Genomic DNA, 12,119 nt, shown 5'->3' with positions numbered 1-12,119 from the left:
TTTGTGGTAGACAGCCATGAAGAGAGCACGACAGTGCCTATTCCCCCTCAGCAGAACAAAAAGATTTGGCATGGGTTCTCAGATCCTCCATTTTTTTTACAGCTGCACCATCGAGAGTATCCTGACTGGTTGCATCACCGCCTGGTATGGAAACTGCTCAGCCTCTGACCGCAAGGCGCTACAGAGGGTAGTGCGTACAGCCCAGTACATCACTGGGGCCAAGCTTCCTGCCATCCAGGACATCTATACCAGGCGGTGTCAGAGGAAGGCCCTTAAAATTGCCAAAGACTCTAGCCACCCTAGTCATAGATTGTTCTCTCTGCTACCACACGGCAAGTGGTACCTGAGCGCCAAGTCTAGGTCCAAGAGGCTTCTGAACAGCTTCTACCCCCAAGCCATAAGACTCCTGAACAGTTAATCAAATGGCTACCCAGACTATTTGCTTTGTCCCACCCCCCCAATTTTTACACTGCTGCTACTCTCCGTTTATTATCTATGCATTAGTCACTTTACCTCTACCTACATGTACATATTATCTCAATTACCTCTGTATTATCACGGTTGTTTGAAGGAGCGGACCAAGATACAGCATTTTCGTAGTTCCACATATTTATTTAAATTTGAAACTTAATGCAATACATAAAAAACTTGAAAATAGAAAAACAACAAACCATGACGCAGAGAGGAAAACACACTACTCAAAAGATAATAACCCACAAACAACATTGAGAAAAACCACTACTTAAATATGATCTCTAATCAGAGGCAATGAGGATCAGCTGCCTCCAATTAGAGATCAACACCAAACAATCCCAACATAGAAATAGAAAAACTAGAACTAAAACATAGAACAACCCAAAACACCCCATGTCACGCCCTGCCCTACTATAGAAAATTACATCTTACTAGGGTCAGGACATGACAGTAGCCCCCCCCCCCCCAAAAGGTGCAGACTCCGAATGCAAACCAAAAAAATAAATAAAAAATAACCACAAAACACAAAGGAAGGGTAGGGTGGGTGACTAGTGTCTATGGCGGCAGCTCTGGTTCCGGGCGTAGTACCCCCACCGCCCGCTGATCCCCCCCGCTTCTGTATGTCCGGAGGAACCAGACCATTGATCATCGCCGGAGGCGTCGGACCGCCAACCGCCGCTGAAGACTCTGGGCTAAAGGCCGCCACTGAAGGCTCCGGGCTAAAGGCCGCCGCTGAAGGCTCCAGGCTAAAGACCGCCGCTGAAGGCTCCGGCCTGAGGAGCGTCGCTGGAGGCCTGATGCGTGAGACTGGCATAGGAGGCGCCAGCCTAGTAACACGCACCTCAGGGCAAGTGCGGGGAGCAGGAACAGGACACCCCTGACTGGGCAGACGCACTGGAGGCCTGATGTGTGGGGCTGGCATAGGAGGCGCCAGACTACTAATACGCACCTCAGGGCGAGTGCGGGGATCAGGCACAGGACTACTGGGCTATGGAGGCGCACTGCAGGGAGAGTGCGAGGAGCAGGAATCGGTCTCACCGGACTGGGGAGACGCACTAAGGGCCGAGTGCTCACAGCAGGCACTGGCTGTACCGGGTTATGGCTGCGCACTGGAGGAATAGTGCGAGGAGCAGGCACAGGACGTACTGGACTATGGAGGGAGAGTGCGAGGAGCAGGCACAGGATGTACTGGGCTATGGAGGTGCACTGGAGGGAGAGTGCGAGGAGCAGGAATCGGTCTCACCGGACTGGGGAGACGCACTAAAGGCCGAGTGCTCACAGCAGGCACTGGATGTACCGGGCTATGGATGCGCACTGAAGGAAGAGTTGCGAGGAGCAGGAACAGGACACCCCGGACTGGGCAGGCGCACTGGACGCCTGATGCGTGGGACTGGCATAGGAGGCGCCAGACTAGTAACACGCACCTCAGGGCGAGTGCTGGGAGCAGGAACAGGACACCCCGGACTGGGCAGGCGCACTGGATATACTGGGCCGTGGAGGCTCACTGGAGATCTCGAGCGTAGAGCTGGCATAACCCGTTCTGGCTGGATGCTCAACCTAGCTCGACTAATGCAGGGCGCGGGCACAGATCGCACCGGCCTGTGAATGCTCACTGGCGATACAGTGCGCATCACAGCATAGCTCGGTGCTTGCCTCGTCACCCGCTCCCCACGGTAAGCACAGGGAGTTGGCTCAGGTCTCCAACCTGACTCCGCCAATCTCCCCGTGTGCTCCCCCCCCCCCCCCCAATTTTTTGGGGGGGCTGCCTCTCGCACTTGCCTCGTGCCTTGTACAGCGCCTCATAGTAACGCCGCTCTGCCTTCGCTGCATTCCAGTTCCTCCTTCGGTCGGCGATACTCCCCAGCCTGACTCCAGGGTCCTTTCCCATCCAGGATTTCTTCCCAAGTCCATTTCTCCTGCTGCTCCATACCACACTGCTTGGTCCTTTTATGGTGGGTTATTCTGTCACGGTTGTTTGAAGGAGCGGACCAAGATGCAGCGTTTTCGTAGTTCCACATATTTATTTAAACGTGAAACTTAATGCAATACATAAATAACTTGAAAATAGAAAAACAACAAACCGTGATGCAGAGAGGAAAACACACTACTCAAAAGATAATAACCCACAAACAACAATGAGAAAAACCCCTACTTAAATATGATCTCTAATCAGAGGCAATAAGGATCAGCTGCCTCCAATTAGAGATCAACCCCAAACAATCCCAACATAGAAACAGAATAACTAGAACTAAAACATAGAAATAGAAAACATAAAACAATCCTAAACACCCCATGTCACGCCCTGCCCTACTCTACTATAGAAAATGACATCTTACTAGGGTCAGGACGTGACATGTATATAGCCTTGGTACTGTAATTTTATTGTTGCTCTTTAATTTCTTTTGATTTTTTTACCTTTTTTTGTTGTTGTTTATTTAGTAAATACTTTCTTAATAATATTTTTTCTTAAAACTGCATTGTTGGTTATAGGCTTGTAAGTAAGCATTTCACTGTAAGGTCTACACTTGTATTCGGCACATGTGACAAATTTGATTTGAATGAATAGACAGCTACAAATAAATATAGATGAAAACTCTCTTGGTAAATAGTGTGGTCTACAGCTTATCATTTTTAAATGTGTTATTTAACCTTTATTTAACTAGGCAAGTCAGTTAAGAACAAATTCTTATTTACAATGACCCCAGCCAAACCCAGACGACGATGGGCCAATTGTGTGCGGCCCTATGGTACTCCCAAGCACAGCCGGATGTGATACAGCCTGGATTCAAACCAGGGACTGTAGTGACGCCTCTCGGGATCCCTTCATGAGACTTGATGAGGTACTCTACCTCAGGCGAGCTTAACCTTGAGACTTCTTTAATATTAGACTTTGTGAAATATAAGATATTTCAGTTTTTAATGTCCCGTTGGTAGGATAGTCTCGAACGGAGCTTTATTCTCCAATGATTGCACGTTGGCCAATAGGATGGATAGTAGAGGCGGGTTACCCACTCACCGAGGAATTCTCACAAGGCACCCGGATCTGCGTTCCCTGTATCGGCGGCGTCTCTTCATGCGAATGACGGGGATTTGGGCCAGGTCCTGTAGCAGCAGTAAATCCTTTGCGTCATTAAAGAAAAAATCTTTGTCCAGTTCGAGGTGAGTAATCTCTGTTCTGATATCCAGAAGTTATTTTAGGTCATAAGAGACAGAGGCAGAAACATTATGTACAAAATAAGTTACAAACAACGCGAAAAAACACAAAATAGCACAATTGGTTAGGAGCCAATAAAACGGCAGTTATCCCCTCCGGCGCCATTGTATTGATAGTGTGATTTGGATTATTGTCTTGCTGCATGACGCAGCTGCGCTTCAGGCTCAGCTCACAGACGGATGGCCTGACATTCTCCTGTAGAATTCTGATACAGAGCAGAATTCATGGTTCCTTCTATTAAGGCAAGTTGTCCAGGTCCTGAGGCAGCAAAGCATCCCCAAGCCATCACACTACCACCACCATGCTTGACCGTTCGTAGAAAGTTCTTACTGTGGGATGCGGTGTTTGGTTTTCGCCAGATTTAATGGGACCCATTTTATTCAAGAAATGGACTCAAGTTTCCCAAAAAGCACCTGGAAGCACCTGGGTGATCTTCATGACTCTGGGAAGAATGTTCTATCGACAGATGAGTCAAAAGTATAACTTTATGGATGACATGGATCCCATTATGCCTGGCAAAAATCCAAAACTGCATTCTGATAACATTCAGTATCAAAAATATGCAAAAATAGAGAATATCAGTAAGGGGGCAGATACATTTTTACGGCACTGTATGTGTTGTGCAATACCTTTTGTTTCCCAGAATATAGCAGAGTGTCGTGAAACTTTCCTCTCCTCTCAAGTTTTTCAAAAACGTTCAAAGGGTAACTGAGTTTAAATGGATACACATGAATAAGGACACTGAGATGGTTTTGAGAGTCAAAGGTTGAGAGTATGAGCTGGAATATGCTGTAGAATCTGAATAACACGGTTCAGAAGCACTGCAGCGGCAGAATTTCCAACTCTTGTTGCAAATGTCATTTTTAGGCAGTTCTTTTTTTTGCAAGGATATGATAAATAACTGTGCAGGCCGAATTGTCTTTTCACTACTACATTTTTACTGTTGTGTTGGAAGAACAAGACTTTGTTCTTCATCACGACACAAGTTTATCCACTATCACTCGAACATGCCCATTTTCCTGAGCTCGCATAACAACAACATTTTGTCAAAGAACGGTGGCCCTTCAGGATCACAATACGGTGAATCATAAGACATAACTCTTTGGAGTTTTCTGAAAGCGAAACTAGAACAGTATTTCTTATGAACACAAAATGTTCACTAGAACTTATCTAGTCAGGTTGTTATCTTGATTCCGAGAGAGCATCTGCAGCCCTATCACAGAGGACATTTACCTTTACCTAATCATACATTCTAGCTGAAGTTCTCAGAAACTATGTGCTATCCACAATTTTTTTTATTTGAGTTCAACTAAAAAATATATAAATAAAAAAGCACAAATTATTTTGGGGGAAACAGGACAGCCCCTTGAAAGGTAATTCGCCATCAGATAAAACAAAAATAGAGTTTATTGTTCATGTGCTGTATAACAAATGAAATGTAAGTGTTTACAAAACAATAGGGTTGACAGGGTGCATGACATAATCTAATGATGTTTTTACCAACAACAACACTGTCATAGTCCGTGTATGTAGGTGGCAGGGAAGTCAGGCGCAGGAGAAAACAGAGTGGTTTAAAAATGGAATATTTATTTCCAAAACCAACGTAGAAAAGAATCCGGGTAAAACAATAACCCGTCGCACACCGAATTAGAAACAACACGTACATAACAAACAAACAATCACCGACAGAGAAATGAGGGGAATCAGAGGGTTAAATACACAACATATAATTACTGGGATATGAAACAGGTGTGTAAAGAGACCAGACAAAACCAATGGAAAATGAAAAACTGATCAATGGTGGCTAGAAGGCCGGTGACGTCGACCGCCAAACACCACCCGAACAAGGAGGGGCATCAACTTCAGTAGAAGTCGTGACAAACACTGACAATATCAAATTCTACTGACAAACAAAAACGGTTTCATCCCAAAGTTAGTAATGTATCATTCTACTGTATAGTATACAAAGCTGTTACAAGTCACAACACAGGTCAGCTCAAAGGTTGGTGCTGCAGAGGAAACTTACAAGGAACTAAGGTAGTTCAGACATCATCCATCTTGTGAAGCTGGTTGTTGGTAGCCTGGGTACCAGTCTGTTTCTTACTGTATTTGGAGGTAGCTTTTTTGAATACTGAAACAGTCAGGTAGCCAAGCTACATTTTGCTTTTATGTATAGGTAGAATTCAGGTGAAGATTATTGAATCAATCATCCTGCCAACATTTTTCCATGACTTAAGGGGAAACAATTTAGACATTCTAATAACTTTGCAATGCCATTTTCATGATGAAGGTGGATGTAGATGCTCATTAGGCCATTACTTAATGAATTTCACTTATGTAAATGGTCAAAGATTTGCATCCAATAAATGATTTGTGTTCTGAACAAAAATACCTCCAATAACTTATACAAATGTATATTTTATCCTCACATTTTGGTTAGTTCACTAAATATACAAATGCACACTATTTTCTACTATTAGGGTAACGCAACGCACAATACTAGTTGTTATGTGCTTATCCTGGCTACTGTGTACGTGTCACTATTCTCTGGCTAGCTTCTCCTGACCAAATCATCATTCAATACTGTGGTTTAACCCTTTACACTTGTGGGAGTTGGACTAAATGGAAATGTTTCTTAATGAAGAAATATGAAATACATATGCATGGTAGCAATTGAAAGGGAACAGTTGGGAGATTATGGGGAAATTATCTGACCAAAAGGTGAGGACACAACAGTTCACCGGACACAAGAATGAATATAAACATTACACTGTTGATATTATGTGCATTTTACATTTACTGTACTTTTAAAATATTCTGGATACATTCAGTAATACGATGAGGATATTTGTGGAAAATGTGGGGTAGGTGCAACATAAGACAAAAAATGGCAAGGGTTTGAGTGACAGGACTAACGCCAAAGTGTGCCCAGTTCCTAAGTAATTTCAATGCACTTTTATGATTCAAAGAAGAGTCTTTAACTATAAGGTGCTTTTTTGAGCTCTCCTAATGTAGCTGTGCTGTTGAGGAACTGGAGCAGGCACACTTGTCGTTGTTTTGTTTGGAACACAGCCCTACATCCCCGCCATCACACAATACCGTTGTTCTTTACGCAATCCAGAAACAGTCCATTATAAATCGCAATCTGGGTCAGATTTTTATATTACCACGATGACTAAGTTATACAATAACAACTGTAAATCAAACATAGACTCATTCTGTTCAGAACAACCCAGGGTATGACAGCCATGTCATCCGGTAACTGCATATCAAACATAGACTCAATCTGTTCAGAACAACCCAGGGTATGACAGCCATGTCATCCGGTAACTGCATATCAAACATAGACTCAATCTGTTCAGAACAACCCAGGGTATGACAGCCATGTCATCCGGTAACTGCATATCAAACATAGACTCAATCTGTTCAGAACAACCCAGGGTATGACGGCCATGTCATCCGGTAACTGCATATCAAACATAGACTCAATCTGTTCAGAACAACCCAGGGTATGACAGCCATGTCATCCGGTAACTGCATATCAAACATAGAGATCATAAACATTGACACTGTATCTGACATGAGTTGTGAGATGGAAATGTGAAGTGCACATTTGGACTCAAAGGTGTTTGACTTGCTTTTCTGACATCAATATTTATTAGAATACTCAGAGTCTCATCTTTCATAGTACATCCAGTCATCTTAATTTACAGCATTTCCCTTAGACAACATAACATTTGCAAAAGTTTCCCATTAGCAGGAGGGATGGGGGGCAACTTCTTGTTGCATGTGGTGCTCAAGTTCAGATCAGCTGAACCCATACAGAGCTGTGAAGCACAGAGCCTGAGCTCTAATGCCATTTATAGCATGTTACTGTACAGGCACTGTGTTCCAATTTAGGCAAAGTGGAAAACAATTTAAATGTATATTTATTTGTGAACTGTCTCTTTAACTATTGCATGAAAATGGTTAACAGAATGTATCAGTGTAACTGAAAGAAGAGGTAATCATTTTAAACACCAATACAGTTAGTGAAACAGCTTAACTGGTACATGACTGAAAAATGAACATGAGATGGAAACTTTTTTTGTTAAACTGCTTGATCTAAAGTGACATTAAGATAGTACCCCAGCGATTCATGTAATTGAATACATTACTGAAGCGTTTTATAAAGTAACATGTACATCACATCATAGTCATAAATGGGAGAATATGAGAAATGTAAAAAAATGTATAAAATAAAAACTTTGGATGGAGATTCTAAAAACATGAAGGATGCATTTTTGAATCAAGCAGTACCACATACAGTTGAAGTCGGAAGTTTACATACACCTTAGCCAAATACATTTCAACTCAGTTTTTCACAATTCCTGACATTTAATCCTAGTAAAAATTCCCTGTCGTGGGTCAGTTAGAATCACCACTTTATCTTAAGAATGTGAAATGTCAGAATAATAGTAGAGAGAATGATTAATTTCAGCTTTTATTTCTTTCATCACATTCCCAGTGGGTCAGAAGTTTACATACACTCAATTAAGATTTGGTAGCATTGCCTATAAATGGTTTAACTTGGGTCAAACGTGTCAGGTAGCCTTCCACAAGCTTCCCACAATAAGTTGGGTGAATTTTGGCCCATTCCTCCTGACAGAGCTGGTGGAAATGAGTCAGGTTTGTAGGCCTCCTTGCTCTCACGTGCTTTTTCAGCTCTGCCCACAAATGTTCTATAGGGTTGAGGTCAGGGCTTTGTGATGGCCACTCCAATACTTTGACCTTGTCCTTAAGCCATTTTGCCACAACTTTGGAAGTATGCTTGGGGTCAACGTCCATTTGGAAGACTCATTTGCGACCAAGCTTTAACTTCCTGACTGATGTCTTGAGATGTTGCTTCAATATATCCACATAATTTCCCTTCCTCATAATGCCATCTTTTTTGTGAAGTGCACCAGTCCCTCCTGCAGCAAAGCACCCCCACAACATGATGCTGCCACCCCCGTGCTTCACGGTTGGGATGGTGTTCTATGGCTTGCAAGCCTCCCCCTTTTTCCTCCAAACATAACAATGGTCATTATGGCCAAACAGTTATATTTTTCTTTCATCAGACCCGACCACAATTCTCAAAAAAGTACGATCTTTGTCCCCATGTGCAGTTGCAAACCGTAGTCTTGCTTTTTTATGCCGGTTTTGGAGCAGTGGCTTCTTCCTTGCTGAGCAGTCTTTCAGGTTATGCCAATATAGGACTCGTTTTACTGTGGATATAGATACTTTTGTACCGGTTTCCTCCAGCATCTTCACAGGGTCCTTTGCTGTTGTTCTGGGATTGATTTGCACTTTTCGCACCAAAGTACGTTCATCTCTAGGAGACAGAATGCGTCTCCTTCCTGAGCAGTATGACGGCTGCGAGGTCCCATGGTGTTTATACTTGCGTACTGTTGTTTGTACAAATGAACGTGGTACCTTCATGCATTTGGAAATTGCTCCCAAGGATGAATCACACTTGTGGAGGTCTACAATTTTTGGTTGATTTGGCTGATTTCGTTTGATTTTCCCATGTGGTCAAGCAAAGAGGTATTGAGTTTGAAGGTAGACCATGAAATACATCCACAGGTACACCTCCAATTGACTCAAATGATGTCAATTAGCCTATCAGAAGCTTCTAAAGCCATGACATCTTTTTCTGGAATTTTCCAGGCTGGTTAAAAGCACAGTCAACTTAGTGTATGTAAACTTCTGACCAACTGGAATTGTGATACAGTGAAATAATCTGACTTTAAACAATTGTTGGAAAAATTACTTGTGTCATGCACAAAGTAGATGTCCTAACCAACTTGCCAAAACGATAGTTTGTTAACAAGAAATTTGTGGAGTGGTTGAAAAATGAGTTTTAAAGACTCCAACCTAAGTGTATGTAAACTTCTGACTTCAACTGTATCTGTTCAAGGTCATCTTGAGGGGAACTAAGACTATGGCTAACGCTAGTCAACATGAAATACAACTACTGCACAGTGACCAGGATCCCCACAACTGGTACAACTAGACATTGACACAGGGTTTCTCAACAACAGATTGTCAGTATTGCTCTACTTATACACACTTGGTTTTGTACTACTTAAAGTGAGAAGGTGGGATGTAAACCCTGTTATTACTGTTTTGTAGTTCAGACTATATACACTTCTAGGATTTCCCTTCCGTTTAGTAAGACAGAGTACGTCAACATCTCCATTTATATGGCCTCTGAGACCATTGTCATGAAAATCACTACTTGTGCTTATTCTTGATGGCTATCATACACACCCGATGTTATCACGGAAAACTGTCTACAAATATGATACTTTGTTGTCCCATATGTTGTCATCCCATATGTTGTCGTCCAAATATGTTGCCATCCCATATGTTGTCCTCCCATATGTCGTCGTCCCATATGTTGTCGTCTTCCCATATGTTGGGGCTGCAGGTAGCCAAGTGGTTAGAGCGTTGGACTAGTAACCGAAAGGTTGAAAGATCAAATCCCCGAGCTGACAAGGTAAAAATCTGTCGTTTTGCCCCTGAACAAGGCACTGTTCCTAGGCCATCATTGAAAATAAGAATTTGTTCTTAACTGACTTGCCTAGTTTAAATAAAGGTAAAAATCAAAAATGTTGTTGTCGTCCCATATGTAAATTCCAAATGAAGGCTTTCACTGAATTGTAATAAATATTTAAGTTGGTGTCATAAATGAAAGCCTCTAAGGTTTTTTATCACCATTAGAACCTTGGATGAGTCAGCCCATGGCAACACCATGGTAACCCGGCACTTTGTCAAGATAAATAAGACTTTTCTGAGCCAAATCCTGGTTGAGTCAAAGTCAATGGAACTTCTAGTGTTGTCCTGGTAACTGACATCCTTATTTTACACAGCACATATTTAAATGACAACAACGACAAATAAACACTTTTCAGAGTCAGAATTCTGTATGTACAAATACGACATCTACAGACCCCTCGCCGTCAGTCTTGAAAGTAAGAAAGGAGAATGATAGAGTAGGGAAGGGAGGGGGAATCAACACAGTCAGTAAAAACACAAAACAATGGGCTTCTACGAGTAGAGAAATAAAGGCTCTCTAGGTGCTTTGGCAAAAAAGAAACAAAATGTAAAATCCCTTATCTTGAGGCAACATTGGTTGTTAAGGCTCTAATGCAGCTGTGCTTGTTTAGTATTGACCAACGACGACTGTGTTGTGAAAGAGGGATGCGCAAGGAGGAAGAGGAGGAGGAGAAGAGGTGCTATCTGGAATCCTCTGGCTATGATTTGATGGTCTTCTTGTCAGAAAGGCTGAGAGCCCCTTCGAAGTCAGTCCCGTTCCCATTTTCTGGAATGAGAAAGAGAAAATAAATAAATAGGAGTTGGAATATTTTCAAATGATTCAGCATGAGAGAACTATGACAAAGAATCAACAAACTGATTCAGTATCAAAGATTCAGAATCAAAGGATTCAGAATGAAATATGATAACATCTTTGAGCTGACTCAGTATCAAATGATGCATTGTGAGTGAACAATAAGAGAGAATCTCTAGGGGCAGACCTATGGTCAGAGTTTTGCACTTGACATTGCCATGGTGACTCGTCGGTGGGGTCTTTCCCTCCCTGTTGCCGTGATGCCTCTTCAGCTCATTGGCTAGTTGTTTCCCCAGGGGTATGTCTCCATTCGACCTTTGACCCGCCACCTGCAGGTTCAGTGGCCTCTCCCCTGCAGGAACACACAGCTAGGTAAGGACAAAGGTAGGATACAGACAGCTAGGTCAAATCAAATTGCATTTGTCACAAACGCCGAATACAACAAGTGTAAACCTTACAGTGAAATGTTTACTTACAAGCCCTTAACCAACAATGCAGTTAAGAAAAATACCTAAAACAATAAGAAATAAAGTAACAAATAATTAAAGAGCAGCAGTAAAATAACAATAGCGAGGCTATATACAGGGGGTACCGGTAAAGAGTCAATGTGCAGAGGCACCTCTTCACGACTGTCTTGGTGTGCTTGGACCATGTTCGTTTGTTGGTGATTTGGACACCAAGGAGCTTGAAGCTCTCAACCTGCTCCACTACAGCCCCATTGATGAGAATGGGGGCGTGCTCAGTCCTCCTTTTCCTGTAGTCCACAATCATCTCCTTAGTCTTGATCACGTTGAGGGAGAGGTTGTTGTCCTGGCACCACACGGCTAGGTCTCTGACCTCCTCCCTATATCCTGTCTCGTCGTTGTTGGTGATTAGGCCTACCACTGTTGTGTCATCGGCAAACTTAATGATGGTGTTGGGAGACGTGCCTGGTCTTGCAGTCATGAGTGAACATGGAGTACAGGAGGGGAATGCGTACACACCCCTGAGGGGCCCCCGTGTTAAGGATCAGCGTGGTGGATATGTTGTTACCTACCCTTACCACCTGGGGGAGGCCCA

The 12,119-nt window shown here is 42.9% G+C and overlaps 1 protein-coding gene across 1 annotated transcript in view; it reads right to left on the bottom strand.

Annotated features, from left to right (window-relative positions):
• Window positions 1–10,398: 10,398 nt before the first annotated feature.
• LOC115161340 (NGFI-A-binding protein 1-like) overlaps window positions 10,399–12,119 on the bottom strand; it is a 36,208-nt gene continuing 34,487 nt past the window's right edge. The window contains exons 7-8 of the mRNA XM_029712248.1: window positions 11,248–11,412; window positions 10,399–11,033 (exon numbers count right to left, since the gene is read on the bottom strand). Of these exons, the coding sequence (XP_029568108.1) occupies window positions 10,966–11,033; window positions 11,248–11,412 (233 nt within the window). The 3' untranslated portion in view covers window positions 10,399–10,965. The remainder of the gene's footprint in view (window positions 11,034–11,247; window positions 11,413–12,119) is intronic.

This window comes from Salmo trutta, chromosome 24 (assembly GCF_901001165.1).
Source record: "Salmo trutta chromosome 24, fSalTru1.1, whole genome shotgun sequence".
NCBI lineage: Eukaryota > Metazoa > Chordata > Actinopteri > Salmoniformes > Salmonidae > Salmo > Salmo trutta.
The sequence above is the reverse complement of the archived record's forward strand: the minus strand, read 5'-3'. Positions and strand labels throughout refer to the sequence as shown.